General features: G+C 40.8%; 2 protein-coding genes across 3 annotated transcripts in view; both read right to left on the bottom strand.

Annotated features, from left to right (window-relative positions):
• Nucleotides 1-987: 987 nt before the first annotated feature.
• On the bottom strand, nucleotides 988-9,261 carry LOC142101297 (ficolin-1-A-like). The gene is made up of 9 exons (XM_075185656.1): nucleotides 9,129-9,261; nucleotides 7,827-7,940; nucleotides 7,234-7,287; nucleotides 4,818-4,853; nucleotides 4,664-4,702; nucleotides 4,017-4,144; nucleotides 2,787-2,916; nucleotides 1,899-2,033; nucleotides 988-1,353 (listed from the first exon to the last, which is right to left on the bottom strand). The coding sequence occupies exons 1-9, from the start codon at nucleotides 9,214-9,216 to the stop codon at nucleotides 1,106-1,108; spliced, it is 972 nt and encodes a 323-aa protein (XP_075041757.1). The 5' UTR covers nucleotides 9,217-9,261; the 3' UTR covers nucleotides 988-1,105.
• Nucleotides 9,262-15,317: 6,056 nt separating this feature from the next.
• Nucleotides 15,318-21,099, bottom strand: part of LOC142101298 (nicotinamide N-methyltransferase-like) — a 32,716-nt gene continuing 26,934 nt past the window's right edge. For both annotated transcript variants that reach the window (XM_075185658.1, XM_075185657.1), the window contains exon 4: nucleotides 15,318-15,943. In XM_075185658.1, the coding sequence (XP_075041759.1) occupies nucleotides 15,523-15,943 (421 nt within the window). In that variant the 3' untranslated portion in view covers nucleotides 15,318-15,522. The remainder of the gene's footprint in view (nucleotides 15,944-21,099) is intronic.

The following is a 21,099-nucleotide window of genomic DNA, read 5'->3' on the forward strand; positions in this document are numbered from 1 at the left end:
ACATAGTTTTGCAGCTACCTCGTGTCCACATTGTAGTGACCAATTGTAAATCAGACACAAAGCACATGTGATTTTACAGATCTTGTCCATGGTTTTCTGTAAATTGCTATTTGTTATATGGCACTGGCTGTATGGATCCCAGGTCACTGTGTCTTGGGATCTGCAGGTTTGATGAAAAAATGCCTCTTGATCTGTGGTTTCTACTTTGATAATCGGCACCGTGTGAAGGCCACACCAAAATATGTATTTTAAACCGTGAATTTGAAAAACCGCACTATGATGGACCTGTGAAGATGAATCTATACTTACTAACAGCAGTCATATCCAGTAAATAGGATTAAACACACTTTAGATTGGAGTTATTTAATAAAATATAATTACTCCTAGTGTTTGCTATGCACACCTTTACTCCAGTAACCTGGGAGCAGCGGAAATTACCTCTGTTACAATATAACATATAGAGTTAAAATTATACCACACACATCCATTCCTGCCAACATTCCCAACTGGAAAATCAGGACAATTTAGGCTATTCCTATTCAACCCAAACCTCCACCCACCCAAACCACAACTATTGTTTAAACTCTCTGCAAATCAGCTAATCCTTAGTGCTGAAAAGAAACTGATAATTTATAGTCTATTTTAATGTAACATAATGTTTGTCTAACATTAATCAGCAGTGTGTGATATTCTGTCTCTGTTGGGATATTTCGGGGGGAGGGGGGTATTTCAGTTCTCATATATTATTCTGTTGTATACTCCGTAATCTTGTTATAATAATTGTGGTTTCTCAACCAAGCCATTGCCCAATAGAAGAGCATTAATGATGTTTGTTGGTAATATTTTATGGAAGGCTCTAGGAGGTAATAAACCCACTAATAGTAATGTCTGACTGCGGAGACCAGTGACGCCCAGATGTGACATAAGGGGGACAATGACCTCACAGGAAGGGTAGAATACCAGGATGTTACTGTAAGTACAAGGACATTTATATAGATGCGTATATCAGTACGTGATTTATTCATATAGTAACATGCAGTTACACAATCATCATTAATTATAGCAGTTAGAGGAAGATAATATCTGTGTAATTCTGTGTGTTTCATTACACGGCCCTAATTTTCATCTCAGACTGTTTGTAGGAGTAATTATACCCCTTGCCAGAGTGCCAGTTAATGCCATCAGCATAGGAGTCATGCTTTCCAGGAAGGTACTGTCCGTTCATGTTTGCATAATGACAGCTATTGGACCACCAGGGTCCCTTGAACTGCTGGACACAATTTCTTTCATCTGCATCGTTGTCCTGGTCTACGGTGGAGAACATCATCCCGTTGTGGTATGTCAGAGAATCTCCTAAACAAAAGTTCAATAAGGGTTATATATAAATATGCACAACTGCTTCCGACTGGAGGGAATGGGCTGCTAGAATTTAGAGAGTAAGTGTCAGAGAGACTGAAAATTTATTCACTTTGTTCACACCTCTTAATGATTGCGGACATGTATACGCAACAGATGGGTTCATAACTTTCAAGTGGATATGTTTGCCAAATCCATGTGTTACTTGTAATGAACATTGGTTTAGTGTAAACAGGATGGTAATTGAACCACCACGAAATAAATAGCAGGTCTGTAGGATTCCCAGACATCTTGGTCAGACTCAGGACAGTCTTCCTGGGAATTTGGACATCTTGGGCCTGACTCATCAAGGGACGCATCAACATTTATTTATATAGCGCCAGCATATTCCGTAACGCTTTACAATTGGAACAAACACAGTAATACAACAATGCTGTTTGGTCCAATGTGGTACAAAGTTACGACACTGCCAACCAGAGCTAAACATGCGTTACGCGCCAATGTCATTTGTTTATACATCACTATCAACACTCGTTCCTTACCTGCATCACCACTCAGAAAGACTCCAAGGATCAATTTGTATTTCTCAGATTCTCCCATAACACTGAAAGATTTGTATTTAGCAAAATATTTTTTAAGGTCAAAGTCTTGCAAATCAACACGTAGTTCCCATGAACCTGCAATGGGAGGAAACAAAATAATTTCCAAATTGTTTTCTGACCACATCCAACATTAACAAGTAACCAGGAGTTATGTGCAAACTTCATGTCATAGAAGGGTACTCTTAACACCACAATGTTCCCGCATCAGTTTGACAGGAGGCTAACATCACTACATTGTGCTGCTGGAGGACCCTGCTCCTTCCATTATCTACCTCTGTCTGTATCTTCAGATTTGTCTCCATTCCCCTCCTCACAAGTCACTGTCCTTGTCACATGTAGATCTGTCCTTACTAACACATTACTCATCTGCTGATATACTCTGTACTGCTGGGGACCCTGCTCCTTCCACTATATAACACTCAGTCTGTGGCTTTCTGCTGCTTCCATTCCCCTCCTCTCATCATGTGACTGCCCCTGTTACATGCAGCTCTTTCTCACTGTAACAACTAAACCAGTTAACAGGTCACTCACTGTGTCCCCCAAGATCAGCCCCTCATCTAGTCTCAAATGCATCTTAAATATTACCATCCTATTCTGTAATCTCCCACAGTCAAGAGAAAATTACAAATAAATCATATGAAGTCCTAGGGATAGATTTACTAGACGTTTTCAATCCGCCACAAATCGCCAGACAATTTTACATCGCAGCCTCAAACTGCCCTGTAGTAAATGCTGTGGTTTGGACCACTAAATCGCCGGCAATGTTTGGTGGTTTAAAACCGCCACCAAACACAATTTTTAGCCAATTTACCCCCTAGTGATCATTACCTGATGATGTTAACATGTGAAGATTGTCATTCCCCAGCCAGAACTCAGTCAGGCGGCTGCCAAACCCCGTCTTATAGGACTTCCAGTCACGCAGGAAATCAACTGAACCATCGTAACGTCTCTGAAATACCTATATTAAGAAAATGAGAGAGGAAATGAGTCCTAACGCTACACAGTGGCGACATTTGTCAGGAATCAAACCCAGGGACTGTGCGGTTCTAGATTTTATTACTGGGCTACCTGGGGGAAGTGAATGTGGCCTGTTAGGTACTACACCTTTACTCCAAACCTGATGTGTTTCATTTACTTACCTAGGAGCAACTACTTAGTTTGCTTTCTTTCTGTTCCAGATATCGGCCTCTGACCCTTTACCTAGATTGTGACCGTTTTGTATAACAAAGTACATAGAAGTCACTCCCTGCTGTGTGACATTGGGTTGTTGAAGTTCTATTCTATCCAAGAGTTGCTGGACTTTACATTCTCAAACAACTTCAAGTTGTAGGAATCAACTTACGCTGCTTTACGGTTAATATAGGTATGTACATACCTCAGTCGTTCTTGCATCACCAAATAAATCAGCTAATGGGTTGAGCCTGCGTTGCTTATAGTGTATTCAATTTTAATAAGCAAACTTCTATTTATATGACTTCATGTGCCTTTTGGTTAAGTGGCCACAACTGTGCACCTTATAATAGACTGGAAACTCTACGCTAAGTTGACTGTCAGTGATCGTTTTACCAAATCGACCGTGTTACAGATATTGGGTGAAGAAAAGTTACATAAACTGAGATGCGTCGACACAGATGGGGCTCAGAAGAGACAGATTCATCATTTATCAGTCCGGCTGAGTGACCTGATTACAAGTGGTCCTCATGCTCAAGGTGGTTGTCCCATCAACTCCTTCCATGACCAAACTTTACTTTCAAAACTTCCCAGCTATCAGCATTACACCATCACAGGTGCCACCAAGGTGAGTAACTACTGACCCATCCAAGTCCCAACTGCGGAAACCTTGTAGGTTATATAAGTAGGTTGGTGGTATGTTTATTAGTAACATTTACATTTATTTAAAGTTTAGTATTAGTGTCATCTGTGACTTTATATTATGTAGATAAAGGGGCTGTGTTTTGGGCAATTGGGTTTTTTTGCTTTTTTGAAGACCTAGAAATTCCCTGAAGGCATGAACTGTATATTTGTATGAAATGTAGAGATTTCTGCAGACAGACTTACAATCCAGCCTCCGCCATCAGTGTGCATGTCACACAGGACTCTCAGTGGGGTCTCCCCATCCGGGTATATTGTGTACCAGTCACTGAGAAGCACTCCATGATCCCGCAGCTCCTTACAGTTCCTGGCAGCTGAGAGATAGGAAGCAGAATATTACAGTGAATAAATAACTCATTCTATGAGTCAAAGGCTCCAAGAGCCTAAAAATGATGGAAGGAATTTGAGCTCCGATGCTGCCAGTCTGGAATATCGTATGCCTTCCCTGTTACCTTCAGACGTCTTGGATTTAGGAACGGCTTTTCAGTATTATCCTCTCTCCTCCTATACAATCTCAGGGTAGACGGGACATAAGAGGCATTGACCATGAGCAGATAACATTCTGTCTCTGCTGTGAGGCAAAACACGGCATTGGGGATTATTTGTCCTTTTACACAATAATCAGTCACAGCATGGACTGAAGCTACCAACAGGGCAGTATCTAAAAACAAGTCAAGCCGGTGACTTCAGAAAGGTTTTGGAATATTTACCTTCTTACATTTCCTTACAGAAAGCTACAACATAAAAAGTAATTAAAAATATCAGTTTATTACGACTAAACAAAATATTAATTCATTTATAGCCACAGAAATCAATGTTCCAGAAAACCTCACCGTACATAGATTCGGGTAGGGCCGGGTCTCCCTTATCCCCTGTAGACAGAAATAAAAATGCAGGCAATGATGGATAGACTGAAGACAAATGTGACAATATTTCAAAACAATGTAATTACAATCTACAATAATATCTATTATATCACTGTTTTACCTTTTTGTCCTTGTAGCCCTGGAACACCCGGATCTCCTGCAGTAAAATGACATATAACAATGAGTAGTAGCTATTGCACTATACAAATACCAGTGTCTGTATATGAGTGATGGGCCCTTACATCACACTCATTACCCAGTCACACTCTCGGGTTATCTAGTTTATCAATTTTCCTTTGTATTAGTTTTGTCTTTTCTAGGGGATCAAAGTACAGGAGACACACAACAGAATACGATGGCTAACGCTACAGCTAGTAGAAGGCTGATAATACTAGTATTATGTAGGAATTTTCGGACAGTGATAACAGTACACTCTGGGTAGGTTCATTTCTTATCCACGTCCCCCACACATAACAATAGACTTATTTAAATAAAATTTAAAGGACATGTCTACTTTCGACCAGTGGATTCTATAGGAGAGGCTGACTGGGGGCGTCGCTGGGTGAATAGTGGGTGTGGGTGATTGGATCATGGGTGTGGTTCAATTTGTCACACATTTGCCCAATCAGAATGTTGGGAGGTGTTTGGCCACAGTGATGACCCATAATGATAATAGACAATTTAGAAGTCAGTTTAATCGAGATTGTGACCCTGTGATTGGTTGGTGATGCACCATAGAGGGGTGACCATGCGAAAGCCAGAGACCTATTTTATATGTAGTATAACAGGGCTGACTTCTACACAAGATCTATCCTGGGATGTCGTCCATCTCAACTATAGCAAATGCTTCTATATTAAGAAGCTGCAACCAGAAGATCTCCTCGGGTATGTAATAAGATTGCTACTTTTTAATTTCTTATTTAATTATTTATGGGTTTTTTTTACACTAAAACAAAATTCATTATCATGAAGTTAATGATTATGTCTCAAATACGCCACCGCATCATAATATGCTTAGCGCCTGTCTCAATGTGCTTTCAATGCATCTTCATGCGGGTCCATTTACCTCTGTTGAATCACTCTGTCAGTCTCTACACTGGCTGCCTGTTTTCTACCGAATCCAATATAAAATACTTTAATTAACCTACAAGGTCATCAACAAAGCTGCACCAACATACATCTCCTCTCTTGTCTCAAAATATCTCCCAACTCGGGAAATCTGCGTCTCTCATCCACCCTCATTACATCCTTCCATTCCCGGTTATAGGACTTTTTTCGGGCTGTACCCACTCTATGGAACTCTCTCCCTCGCACAATAAAACGCTCCTCTGGTCTACAAACTTTCAAGCGTTCTCTGAAAACGTACCTCTTCAGACAAGCTTATAATATTCCTCAACCACCCTCTTAACCTCACTACATTACCCTATTACCACCCGTTACACAATTTCACACAAGACAACTACCCCCTGACCAACATTGTTGTGTGACAGGATCATTAAGCCTATGAGCCACTTTTACCTTTGCAGCCTGGCTGGGCCGAAATGCAAAATGTAGACTTAGCCTCATGTGTCAAACTCCCATTGTCCCATAGATTGTAAGCTTGTGAGCAGGGCCTTCTAACCTCTTTGTCTGTTTTACCCAGTTTGTTTATTAGTTTACTATGTTTGACCCCAATTGTAAAGCGCTACGGAATATGTTGGCGCTATATAAATAAATGATGATGATGATTTACGTGTTTATTTTGAATTGCACTTATCTCATTTTTACGCCACAAATTTTATGCCTGCACTTTGAGCGCAAATGAGTCCAGCTCATAATGAACCTCGTCAAGTATAAACAAGTCTCTGATTAATGATTAATTACTATGGGTTACTTTGTTCATCATCATCATCTGTATTTATATGGCGCCTCACAATCAAGAAATAATAAACAGAAACAAATACAGATAAGGGACAAGAGAAACAATAAAATCAGTAAAAATACATATAGGAGACAATAGAGAAAGCAGCTATATAAGACGACATAAATAGAACAAAGGAAACAACACAAAGAGGATGACGACATAGGAAGTAGAGAAGGACAAACTTCGAACGTTAACATTACAAGGATTAGGGTAGAAAATACAGACGATAGAGGTGGAAATATGTTAGAAATATTAAATATTCAGCAACCTCATAAAAAAAACAGAACAAAATAATAAATTTAAGGTCTTCTCACTTGTGCTGTGGAATCTTATAACATATAAGCTGAAACAGTGTTTCTTATCCTGAGTACCAATGTGATGATGTCACTACTCTCCCATTATAATAATTTACAGCAGATTATTACAATCTAAAGTTTACAAATTTACAGAACTAGCAGCTCTCTAGTTGTTGTAGGACTGTGAGTCCCAGCTTGTCCTGACAAAAGCCACCAGGGCATGCTGGGAATTGAGACCCACAACAGCTGTAGCTCCGTCTGTTACATAAGTTTAGTATAGACCATGAATATTTATTAGTTAATATTTTGGTAATAAACTCATTGGTATTGAGAGTTACCTTTGCTGCCGGGTGGCCCGATTTTCCCAGGTTGTCCCATAGATCCTACCTCTCCTAAAATTAAACCGAATAATGTGAAATAAGCACATTAACAATGATCTTCCAATTAAATTATTCCAACAGTTTTCATATTGAATTCATTTTAGAAATTACTTTACCACCACCCAGAAATGTACAATGGCTACTTCCATTCAGTTTAATTAATTCACATATGCAGGGAAATATATCATGCTCATCCTTTAGCTGTGTTCAATGTAAATATGAAGAGATGACTGTATAATAATGTTCATGTAGCAGGACTTTACTTTTATGAAGGTGTTGATAAATCTATTTGTAGAGCTTACCATTCGTTAGTAAGACGCTGCTTTGTCTCTGATAGTATACTCCTCCCAATTCTCCTATCTATATTATACCCTCCAAACACACCATCTTGAGGGTGTAGCAGGCTTTGTGCCTCTCTACATTAAAACACATTTTGGAATCATGGTAAATAACATGATGGGTTACAGCACATTTTGTGCTCCTGTATTTGTACCATATTATTACATAAACCTTACTGAGCTTTTTGTATACATCAATGAAGGTGATCTGACCTTTCTCTCCCTGTTGTCCAGGATCTCCTCTCAATCCATCATGTCCAGGGGCACCTGGGCACCCTCTGAGGACCATCAACTTGTCCGATTCTCCGGTCCCCAAATTTTTCACATCTACCAAACAGCCACGACAAACACAATGTCAGAGATCATAGGGACAAAGTAGATTTAGTTCGTAAAATAGAGTGAGTCTGATACTGCATGTAACCATCGTGACTGCTTATCCCGCAATCATATGCTAGTAATGTTCAATAGACACACCATTGTTTCCAGGTCATTAAATAGATATATTATCAATCATGTGATGTAATCAAACTCAACCTCCTGTTTATTAGGTCACTAAGAAAGTATTGATTAAACATAGGACCCCTGAGTGTCCCCTCTCCCCACCACGAACAGTCCGGGGATTTTCCATTTTTAATTGTTCTATATTTCTAGAATTCATTGGTGGAAATAGGCAGTAACATGTTGCTTTCAGGGATTGAAAAAAACTTTGTGTCACATCGGAGTTCTGTCTAATCATGTTCTTACGATCCACATTAGGGTTTATACATCGGTGCTGTGTCTACAAATGTGCTGTAACTCACGGCAACCAGTTCAGATTGTAGTTGTCATTTCCCAGTACAGTTTAGATCAGATTGGTTGCTATGAGTTACAACACATTGGTGGTGTGCATTCCGTAGGATTGCTTTATCAAATAAGCCCCCTTGTTTTAGGATTAATTTGCAGACCACGGCTGATATCGGAATTACTGCCCATTAGCAAACGATGGGCTATATTTATTCCCAACACTAATAAAATGTAGAGATTAGTACAAACAAAGACCACTAAACTATAGGTTGCATGAAGCAACACATCAGTTGTTTTCAAGGGTTCTTTTCAAAGGATTGGCAAATCTAGCACTGGAATCATTGATTTGGCTAAAAGGAGAGATCCATCTCTGCTAAGAGTTAATCCCCCATATAGTTCTCTGCGGAAATCTTGAAAACATGGACCATTACTCTTCACAACCTGTCCCACAGTCAGTGCTGAAAATATTGAGTTTGAAATTCCTTCAACTATTATTGCACTATGCAGTGTATTCAAGTACACCATTGTTAAGGGTTCTTTATGAATCCCTTTGAAGTGCAACACCTGTCTTCAAAATAAAGACTATGAAATGTTTGTGCCTATGGAGTAATCAATTAATTGTATTATGTTGTTTAAATAATAATGGTAATGACTAGGGTCCCATTGTTTAGGCTCTATGACATCATGTAGAAAAGCTGCTATAAAGACTTATTCTTTGCTGCTGTGACTTACCTGGGCAGGTGCTCTCTGCGGCACAGAGCGTAACGCTCAGCAATAAGACGGTGAGTGTACAGGAGATCCTCATGTCTGAGGGACACATGATCACTTATGGTGTCTTCAACTTCTAATGTTATATAACGATATAGCAGCCGTAATATTGTACAGCTATACCACGGCCAGGCTGTTTGTGTGGGCATGGAATGTTGTCAATAGTTTTGCATTGTGCATTGAGAACCCCTCTCTACAACAGGAACATTCATATCAACTCAAATATTTTTCTGCAACCGGATTCAGCAGCTATAAAATCAGTAAGAGCTGTGATTGGTTTTTTTTATTGCCATAAATATTACATACCGTAAATGTCTAGTTTTTATGATTAAACAATAAAATCCCACATGGAAAACTAAAAATAGACACACAATGTGTTACAATGCTATTGTTTGCTAATCCCAAGCATAGAATTCCATGTGGTGGCTGTATATTGAGAAGGGTTACTGCTTTCCTAATAGTGAGAGGGTTAAATATATAATAGTGTGCATCACTGGTGGAATTTGTGTGTGTGTAACATAACTGTCTGAGGGTGGGATATTCTGCTCATGGCATTGTAGCCCCCTCTCAAATGAATTATTAGTAAAATATTGAACTCTTTGTTTGTTATGTGGTCATTAGCAGAGGGGTATAAATTCTTTGCACTTGCTTTGTCTATTTGGCTATACCATCACTGTGGATGGCATGCCTTGTTACATTAAATGAACAATAGATTTTAACAGTTGGCTAGACACAGTGGAGAAACCCACTTTTGAGACCAGAACCAATATTTATATTACTTCCCAGACAGTGCTAATTTTATCCCGATTTGTGGACCCCTAAACGGCCAGGGGTTTTGGAAAGTTGGCATGGCCTTAAGTAAACGTGAGCATGATTAGATAGATCGAGCAGAGTTTGGGAGAATTGGGGGGGCTGGTTTCAGTCCATTAAAGGTGGGAGTTACTGGAGGACAGGGGCACCAGGGTGGTCAGTGTAGGCCTGGTGCCTCTATGGGGATGACCTCCGCTTTACCAGCCAGCCAGCTACAATCATTATGCCACATTGACCACTGAAGGGAAGTCCTGTGAACTCACGGTCAACAGTAGTGAGGCGGTGAGTCTTTTTTTATGCATATTTCTTGGAGGTTTTGCTTTGTTTCTTTTCATTTGGAGCACAGATCAACAAAAAAGTGAATTAGGATTTGGGGAAGTATGTTATTCAATTCCTTGTTTTTTTTAAATTGCGTGTGCATCTTTTTTTCTATTCACATAATGGGTGGGGGGGGTTTAGATAATATATATACTGGGAGTGCTGCTCATTGTTAATCCCAAGGGTCCTCATGTTGTTGGCCCCTACAGCCCAAGGAGTTGTGGGTTGACACTCTTCCCACCTAGTGGTAGGAAAAGCCCTTCGCTAACCAACCGGTTTTCAGTATAGCCCAACTGTCTTGTTGTAGCAGAAACCAGCCCTGACTGTTTAGCAATGGAGCTGGTTAAGGATTTGGAAAGAGGGGCAAGTGAGGGTTAATGCTGACATGCGACCTGCAGGTACCTTATATGTCCCCTAATAGGTACCAGGTACTAAGGCACTCAGACAACACTTAGGAAGTACAATCTTACTTTTATTGTACAAAAACACAAATGCTAGAAAATACGCTATTATATAAATGCAGCCAGGTTTACCACACTCACTGTCCCTTACCCCACTAGCCTAAGGACTGCAGTAACCTTAGTTCTCTAGTCCGTTAGTCCTGTCCACTTGGCCCAACATTCTACCATCTACCAGCATGGTAGGGATCAAGCCCAATGTCTTCCTGCTCCTGGAGGCCCACCAAGTAACAGGCCTCACAGGGTTTCAGGGTCTCCAATAGCAATAACAGGATGCTCAGTCTAGCAGAAGCCTAAAATTTCAACTGTCCCAAGCAGAACCCAGTCTCTCAGCCAGGACCCCTTTTTATTTATATCCCTGGTCTATGGTGGTCTTTGAAACCTAACCGTGATTGCTATATACACATTTCTCTGAGATGGACAAACTTATCTTTTCTGAGGTGAAAATATTTTTTTTCTTGCAAGCAGCATATAATCTCATGATCAAACAAATGGGTATCTAGCGTGTTCTGGTGCCGCTCACAATTCACAATGGTGAATCACAAATCTCTAAGAAACCTTTTATTAATTGTTCCTCAATGAAGGAGTTGTGATGGTTGATCATGTAATAGGACATGTTAATAGGTACGAACATGACAAGGTGACCTCCGACCTTCAAGTGACATTAAGTGATGTATTTATCATGATCTTTACTAATGGATTTCAGGTATAAGAAACACACAGCCTACTGGGTCCATAATCACAGGGTCTAATGGCTTGTCTTTGGTAAAATCACATTTTAGGACATGTTTTATTACCCTTCTCACTTTTCCTTCTGAAACATGAAAATGTTGAACTCGCCACTAAAATTATTAGCTAGGTTAGAATTCTGCATTCACCTGTAGAACTTGGTAGACAATGATCAATGCTGCTTCCATGTTGATAATGTAATAGGACATGTGCTTTAAATCAGGGGCGAAACTATCATGAGTGCAGCGGCTATGGTGCCCAGAGTTGATGAGAGACCCCCAATTTCCCTGATCTCTCTGAGCTTCTCAATTTGCTGAATTTGTTTCTCTATGTAAAAAGGCAAAGCGTTAAACAAATATGACTATGCATTAGAGATACCATGTGGCAGAACAATGGGGTTGGTCTTAGGGGTTGGGGGTGTTCCAATTGCCCAGAAACCCAAAAATTCACTACAGATGAGTGATTTAGAATGAATTACTAGAAAGCTCCGCCTACTTCCTGCATTTAAATCTATAACAGTCTGCAGTCTAAGATTTTTGTGGGGATCTGCATCGGTTTTAATGAAGTCTGGCTTCAACAAAATGGCCACCATTATTGTTCTTACTTATGTTTTGGCTCTGGTGTTTATGACTTTAGGGTAGCAGGAAATGTAATAGTTGCCTGTGATATTTTGCAGCTTTTTGGCTGCTGAGAGTGATGTGAAGCACTAGGTGAGTAACTGGAACCCTATATTTATATTTTTATTTAATTGGATGTGAGATTAGTAGTCATTTTGTAGAGTTGTCTTACTTTACAAGGTGTTACATTATATTAATTTGGTAAGATGGTCATGATACATTTATTTATAAGGATCCCAGTACAAGTCTCTTCATAATTACATATATTTACTTATCTGTTAGGGTTAGAGAGATACAATACAGGGACAAAAAATATGTAAGAAGAGAATGATTTAACGCCACCTTAGATGAAGTAGTGATGAGATCCCTTCCGCTGCTGTCAATGGGAAACCTCTGTCACTATCTGGGTGCGTTCCATAGTGGAATTGCATTATTAATGTTCACATATTAATATAAATAAAAGATCAAAATGTACATTTGCCAAATGTGGAATAAAGGCAGCCCGTTGACGCCTCATTCCTATTTACATACATGAGGTTTCAATTAGAACGACAGGAGTAGGAAAGAGATTGAATGTGGTGGGCAAAAGAGAGGAGGAAGTCAAGGGTGACACCCAGACAGCGGAGTTGGGGGACAGGAGAGATGGTGGTGTTATTAACGGTGATGGAGGGATCAAGGTTGTTAGAAGATTTAGAAGAAGGGAAAACAATGAGTTCAGTTTTAGCAATATTGATTTTGAGAAAACATGAAGACATCCAGTCGGAGATGGTGGAAACTCGAGAGAGGGCGGGGGGGGGGGGGGGGTCAGGAGAAGAGATGTTGAGTTGATATGTAGTTATTTACTTGAATCACCTGTTGAGTTATGTATAATGTGATATTTATTTTTAAAGAAATCAATTAGTAAAGATACCCTCTAATACCTAGAACTCAGTGGAATAAATTTTATGTTCTGAATGGACTTTATTAAAATGTATCCATAGTACCATCAATGAATCATATATTTCTAACATTTGTCATAGTAATAATGTTGTAATCGATACATATACTATTATATATTGTCTTGTTTTTTCGTTTTAATTTCATCTTCTCCTTGATTCTCATGTTGCCTTGAACATTTATAAAAAAAGTTTTGATACTTAGCTCAAATCAAATTAGAATTTAATTTTAATAGGAGCAATATTTATTTATAATTTACACTCCATCAGTCATCTTGGCTATGCCCAATAACCCATGTGTGATCATTTAGACTGAAATTATAGAGTCATGAATCAGGGCAGATTATTGCTCCACCTTGTAACTGGGCTCCTTGTCTTTGAGCAGGGGAGTAACTACCATGGGTGTGGCGGCTCTAGGGTCTGGAGGAAAGGGAACGGGTACCCAGCAAAGAGAGATGGGCTTTATTCCTAAATAATAGCCATGAAAAGAGACTCCTAAGCCACAGATGTTTCATCGGTGGATAGTGCATCATTGAAATGTTCCCTGCTATCACTGTAAGCATGGACCTGGGGTACCCTGACCGTTATTCACATCCTGTATCATGGGGAAAATTCTTAATGAAAAGTGTATGAACAACATTGATGATTTTGTATTAAAAAAAATGGATACTGTATTGTAGTGTGTGGGAACAAAAGTCTAACTGAGTTGGCCTCTCATACTCCGTAGGCTGTTTTCCGAGAATTCTATGCCATTCTGACTTTTAGTTTACTCTATTTGGCCTGAACATAGCTCATCATTTTCCCAATTCATTGCATCCACCACCCTTTGCCTTTTCTTGACTTGGTCCTCTCATCCTTCTGGTCCGGTTGTAAATACAAGACTTGCTCATGTTTACTAACATCCCAACAAACACAGCTATACAGTACCCATCTGTGGAGCAGTCATCTTGGTCTCTTCTGCATAGGACAGTATCGGAGGAGCACCAGGGGAATGAGCTCCGCATGGGGAGGTAGCACCAGGCCAAGTCACAGCATAATAATGAGTGAGACAACAGCCTGAGAATTAGAGCAAAGACTGGAAGCCTCCATCAAGGAGTAGGGAGTAAACATCAATAGCACTGAGCATTACAGTGTACTGTAATAAAGCCTGTGTAATAAGTGTAGAGGTGGAGGACCAGAGCCTGCATTGCTCGGATTGTATGTGGAGTCAAGAGTGGATACATATGGTGCTATTGCTTGCTTGTGTCTTTCGCAAGGCCACTGATGGGGCTCATCTTGGCCGAAGGAGGAATAATGCTTTACTTCACATGTATACCAACATCTGCAATAACCACATCAATAAATTACAAATTGTGTATCTAGGAGTCAGAGATAGAGTCCGGTGTGTGAGCGGAACCCTGTTCTATTACTAAACTGTTGAAGTTAGAGCAAAATCTAGACTAAGCTTCGTTCTATACCACAGTATTGTTGTTACTTGTTATTGATTTGTGAACTGCACGGTTATGTTTTCTAGTTATTCCTTTTACTGCATTTTCCAGTTGCTGCTCATCACCACCTCTATCTTTTCAACATTCTACCCAAATATACCCACCACTTTGATTTATGGGCCATTAAAATTTGCACTTATTATTGGTGTAGGGTGAGACGGGCAGGGGTTCTTCCCGGTCAACCTTTGAAGAGTTGAAGACATCTGCTGCTTTGGTAAACCTCATCCAATATTTAGGGTGGAGGACATGAGAACACTAAATGTAGGTTGTATCACTTTCACCAAATTACCGTCTCCTGTCAAGGAGTTACATATTGGACACCAGAAATGGGTTGAAAGTATATACTGAAAATGGATCACATTATACTGTATATAGACCATTAGAATTGGGCTCATCCACTACACTGGACATCAGAATGAGGCTCATAGTACAGAATGAATTTCAGAATGTTTCTCTTACTATATTGTATATATCGGAATGGGGATCATATTGTATGCTGGTCATCTGTGTAAGGCTCATACTATATACTGATCACAACAACGAGGGTAATACAAAACGCTAGAAGAAAAATCAGGATGTGGTGAAACATTTTAGCCTGGAAGGTCAACAGACTGAAGGACCCATGGGCATTACCATCCGTGATTCCAAAATTAGGACATCAAGGGAAAGATAAAGAGGTTGCAGCCAGTGAGGAACCTGCGGTATAGGCATGGCTACATGACTATTAATGGGGTAAGATGCTACATAGTTGCTGGTATTGATCAGTGACATGCAATGAACAGGAAGATATCAAATGTGGTTTAAATTCAGGGATTGAAAACTTTTTAATGCACTTACATAACACAACACAAACATAATATCTGCTGCAGTAAAGTTAAGACAATTAAATTAATAATTAAGAAGAGCATCAATTCCATAGGACAAACTTTAGGAAAATGAGGGTCACTGATGTCTACAAGCAGAACTCTTGCAAAGAGCTCTATGTAAATTTAATGCAATTAAATTCATTTTTTCTTGCAAGCAACAACATAAAAAATATGCTTGTGATCAAACAAATGGGTATCTATCGTGTTCTGGTACAGCTCAGAATTCACAATAGTGAATCCCAAATCTCTAAGAACCTTTTTTATAAAGTCTTCATCAATCGTCAAGATGAAGAACTTGTCATTGTTGATCATATAATAGGACATGTTAATAGGTACAAACAAGACAAGGTGACCTCCGACCTTCAGAAGTGACGTAAATTTTTTCAGATTACTGATGTATGCAGCACGATCTTTACTGACGGATTCCAGGTACAAGGAATTGTACACACAGTCCACTGGGTCCAAAACCACGGGGTCCAAGGGCTTGTCTTTGGTGAAATCACATTTTAGGACAGGTTTTACTGCCCCTCTCACTTTTTCTTGATGCTCCTTACATGTACTGAAAAACATGAACACGTTGACCTTTTAAAATATTTTGCCATGTTTGAATTCTGCATGCACTTCTACAACTTTTCATTATAAAATATCATTACTTATTCATAAAGATTACAGAGATTCAAAACTGTGTCTAGTAAAAGGCAAACGACTCAAATCCATTTATAGCCCTATGCTACACATTACTGCACAGTAAAAGAGATAAAACTTCCCCATCATGGATGAAGTGGTACACGGCACTGTACAGAGAATATTTGGTCAGTCACATCAGTCCCTGCCCCACTGAAGCTTACATTCCTAACACAAACACTTGAGTCCAATTTTGGCAGCAGGTTTATGGAGTGTGCAAGGAAATAGGCAGCACAGTGTCTTAGTGTTTAGCACTTCTGCCGCACAGAACTGGGGTCATGAGTTCGATTCCTAACCATGCCTTATCTGTGCGGAGTTTGTATGTTCTCCCCGTGTTTGTGTGGGTTTCCTCCGGGTGCTCTGGTTTCTTCCCACATTCCAAAAACATACTAGTAGGTTAATTGGCTGCTATGAATTTGCCCTTGTTCTGTGTGTGTGTGTATGTTAGGGGATTTAGACTGTAAGCTCCAATGGGGCAGGGACTGATGTGTGTGATTTCTCTGTACAGCGCTCTGGAATTAGTGGTGCTACATAAATAAATAGTTGATGATGATGAAAATGGAGCACCCGGAGCAAACATGGGAAGAACATGCAAGCTCGACACAAATAGGGTCTTGGTTAGAATTTAACCCATTTGAATATGGTTAATATTCTTAAATTAACTCCTTTTAAAATTCTTTATTTTGGTTGGTCATATCAGCAAATAAAGGGAATAACACTGTGTTATTATTGAACAGACGTATAAAAACAATCAGAACAATCGAATCAACATGTTGTACATAGAAGCTTATAATGAAAGACAACCATTTTTACAATTTTATCTGCGGTATCAAATTGTATATAACTGTAGTGAAACTGTGAAATGTGGGAATGGGGCGGGCGGAAGGGAGTCAGAGAGGAGGTGGGGGGTTTGGGGGGGGGAGACCACAAAGCAGGGATATGAAAGAGCTCAAGAGGGGAAGTGTGTAGATGACTCAAGAAGATAAGGGGGCAAAGCGTATAAGGGAGCCGGACTTACCCCTCATGGGTCCTTATCACGGGGCTAAGTGTTAGGGGGACGCGAGCTTTACACAAACTGCCAAGGAGCTTAAACCTGGTTAAAAACATGGCTTCTATCATGGAGGTAATAGGCAATCTGTTCCATGGCTGCAACATGCCAGATTTGTTTTTTAAGGGCTGTTAGAGAGGGAGGGGAAGTTTTTTTCAGTATATGTGAAGCTAGTTTTTTGGAAAATTTGTCGAGCTCTGGAGGAGGATAACATAGTAGAAACACCCAGGGGTCCTTTGCAACGGGAGCCTCAAATAGAGAGTTTAGAATGCCACAAACCGCATCCCAGAAGGAGGAGATAATTGGGCAGGTCCACCATATATGGAGCATAGTTTCCCTGTGGCCACAGCCCCTCCAACAATAAGGTGAAGAGGAGGGAAACATGCTGTGGAGTCGAGCAGGAGTATAATACCAACGATAGTACATTTTATAAGAGGTTTCTTTATATTTGGTGGATATAGAGCTTTTGGCTATCCCCAGTCTCATGTCATCCCACGCCTCGTCGTCTGGGGGGGGGGGGGGGGGGACCTAGATCCCTTTCCCAATCAGCCTCATGTGCCCTCGGAGTAGGAAAGACAAGTGCAAAAAAATATACCATGAAGTTGGAATATCATGCCTCTGTCCCTAGGGTGATTTTTACAAAGATCTTCAAAGGGGGTTAGATCTCGCAAAACATAACTAGGTGGCAGGGACCGCAGAAAATGACTAATTTGTAAAAACTCAAACGGACTGAGTATGCGGGATGGGGAGTGACGCTGAAGTTCCACCAGTGGGAGCCAGTGGTTTGCTTTGGAGAAGTCTATCGGGAATTTAAGGCCAGCTTTATTCCAAAGACGAGCTCTCGCGGCGGAGAGTCCAGGAGGGAATACAGGATTGTGCCAAATGGGGGTTAAGGGGGATAGTTGTGTGGTAAGCTTCAGTTTAAAGGAGTAAAAATCTCATAGCTTGATGTCAAACTTGATAGTAGGGAGCATTTTAGATGCAGGAGGACGATGTGCAGGGGAGAGACCCCATAAGGGTTTAAGATAGGGCAAGGTAGTATAAGCCGATTCTATATCGAGCCAGGAAGTGGAGCCTGGGGGGGCATATGAGGTAACAATTTGTGAAAAGTGGGAGGCCAGGTAATATAGTTTAATATCGGGAAGACCTCTGCCGCCAGAAGAGATTGGCCTTTTGAGAATGCTGGCTGAGATCCGTGAGGGTCTATGATTCCAAATAAAACATGTGAGGGATTTTTGTATGTTGGAAAGGAAGGAGGCAGGAACTGCGACCGGCAGTGTTTGAAAGAGGTATAGCCATTTTGGTATAATAGACATTTTGACTGCTATGATCCTGCCCAGCCAGGAGATAATGAGGCATTTCCAGGAGGTCAGGTCAGAGAGCATCTTAGCTAAAAGGGGTGGGAAGTTTTCAGGAAAGAGGAGGTCATACTGTGCGGTGAGGAAAACTCCCAAATATTTGATCTTTCTTTTTTGCCATTTAAAATTGAAGGTCGTCTGGAGGAGATCCGTTTCCCGAGAGGAGACATGAAGCAGCATGGCCTCTGATTTTGCATAGTTTATTTTATAACCAGAGATGGTCTCATAGGCTTGAAGAATTTCATAGAGATTGGGGAGGGAGATCGCTGGTTGGGATAGAGAGAGGAGGACGTCATCCGCAAAAAGAGAAATTTTAGAGTTGATGCTACCCACCTGCACCCCCTGAATGTTGGGATTGGATCTAATCTGGGAAGCCAGAGCGAATATAAGGGATGATAGGGGGCAACCTTGCCTTGTGCCGTTTTGGATGAAGATCGGTTCTGAAGGTATACCATTAATCAAAACTTTAGCAAGAGGAGTTGTATATAATGCCAGGACGCCAGTGAGGAAGCCACCAGTAAATCCAAAGGCCTCAAGGGTGGCCCTCATAAAGTCCCAGGAGATCCTATCAAATGCTTTTTAAGCATCAAGAGAGAGCATAATAGTTGGGGAGGTCCTTGAGTTGACAACGTGGATAATGTCAATGGCTCTTCTGGTATTATCTCTCGCCTGGCGTCCTGGGATAAACCCCACTTGGTCATAATGGATTAGGGAAGGGAGGATTTGGTTTAAACGATTCGCCAGAATTTTGGCATATATTTTCAAATCAAGGTTAAGGAGGGAGATTGGCCTGTAACTTGCACAGTGGAGCGGGTCCTTCCCTTCTTTGGAGATTACTACAATTCTAGCTTCGAGCATTTCAGGGGGAAGGAGTCTCCCTGAAGAACATTGTTGTAAAGGGAGCACAGGTGGGGAGCAAGCAAGCCCGAAAACTTCTTATAATAAGCGGCCGTGAAGCCATCGGGGCCCGGGGCTTTGCCTTTTTTTTGCCCTTTAATGGTTTGCTGGATTTCCTCTATCGAGATCATTTCATTGAGATGTTCAAGAGCTTGGTGGGGTAATTTTGGAAGTTTGGAGTTGGCTAGAAATTCTGAGATCAGAGTGGTGTTGGATTGTTGTGTTGGGGAGGTGGGGGAGGGTAGGAGGTTATACAATTCTGTGTAATGTTTTTGGAAGGATGTTCTGATGGCCGCAGGATCATAGAGAAGCCGGTTGTGGGAGTTACGGATCGAGACAATATTATTATTCGTCCTAGCGGAGCGGAGACGTGATGTGATCTGCTTTGTCTCCTTTCTCATAGAAAGTTTGGCGAAGCCATTTAAGTCGCTTGGCAACTTGTTTGGAGAGAAGGAGATCCAGTTGAGCTTTTGTTTTACATAAAGCCACTAACGTGGCAGGGTCAAGGGTCATTTTATGTTGGATTTCTAAATAATGCAGTTGGAGTGAGAGTTTATTGATATTGGAGAGAGTTTCTTTTTTATTCCTGGAGGCCACGCTAAGCAGATGTCCCCTCATGACCGCTTTATGCGCCAGCCAGAGAGTAGACTTAGAGATCTCCTGAGAGTCATTTAATTCGAAGTAGGTCTCTAGGTGTGATCTGAGCTGGGATACTATGTCTACATTGTGGAGAAGAGATTGGTTAAGGCGCCATGTCACGGGGCGTGGACGAGGTGTGAGGCCAGAAAGATCAATGGAGATGGGGGAGTGGTCAGACCAAATCAGAGGATGGATCCGAGCCTCCTGGAGGTTTAAGGCAAAGTCATGGCTGAGCAGGATCATATCTATGCGGGAATAAGATTGGCGAGGTGAGGAGTAAAACGTGTAGTCTCGAGCTGTTGAGTCTTTTATTCTCCAGGAATCATTAAGAAGCTGGGACTTCATGAGACTGAGGAGAGATTTAGAGGAGAGTGGGTCTGAAATGGGTAGGGCTGCAGTCACAGGGGAAGAGCGGTCGAGAAAGCTATTTAGGACGGTGTTGAAGTCTCCCGCTATTATAAGGTCCCCCCTGACGGAGTCGTGTCAGCAAAGTATCCAGTTTTGAGAAAAAACGATGTTGGTTTTGTTTGGGGGCATAGATGTTAACCAGGGTATAGAGTTTATTGTTAAGTTTACCTACTAAAATGAGGAACCGACCCTCTTTATCAGCGAGTGAGTCAATGAGTTCAAATGTAAGGTGACGCAAAAACATAATCGCCTCTCCGCGTTGCGAGTGGTCGCATGCATGATGAGTGTTAGGGTACATTTTTTAGCGTAACTCCGGGTGGAAGTTGTGTAGAAAGTGCGTTTCTTGTAAGAAAATTAGATCGCCTGTATGGAGTTTGAGAGTAGCAAAGAGTTTATCGCGCTTCTGGGAGGTGTTAAGGCCCTTTATATTAAAAGAGAGAACTCTAAGACCCATGTGAGGTAAGAAGGAAAAAGATAGAGATAGAGCCCAATGTGTAGGGAGCCGGGGGGAGAATAGGGTCTTGGTTAGAATTGAACCCATTTGAATATGGTTAATATTCTTAAATTAAGTTATTCTTTAGTTAACTCTTTTTGCTAAACTCTTGCAAACATTTTACCGTCATTTGGACTAGTGACTAAATTTTCATACAGGTATCTAGGTATTTATAAGGTGCCAAAATT

This window comes from Mixophyes fleayi, chromosome 9, assembly GCF_038048845.1.
Source record: "Mixophyes fleayi isolate aMixFle1 chromosome 9, aMixFle1.hap1, whole genome shotgun sequence".
Taxonomy (NCBI): domain Eukaryota; kingdom Metazoa; phylum Chordata; class Amphibia; order Anura; family Limnodynastidae; genus Mixophyes; species Mixophyes fleayi.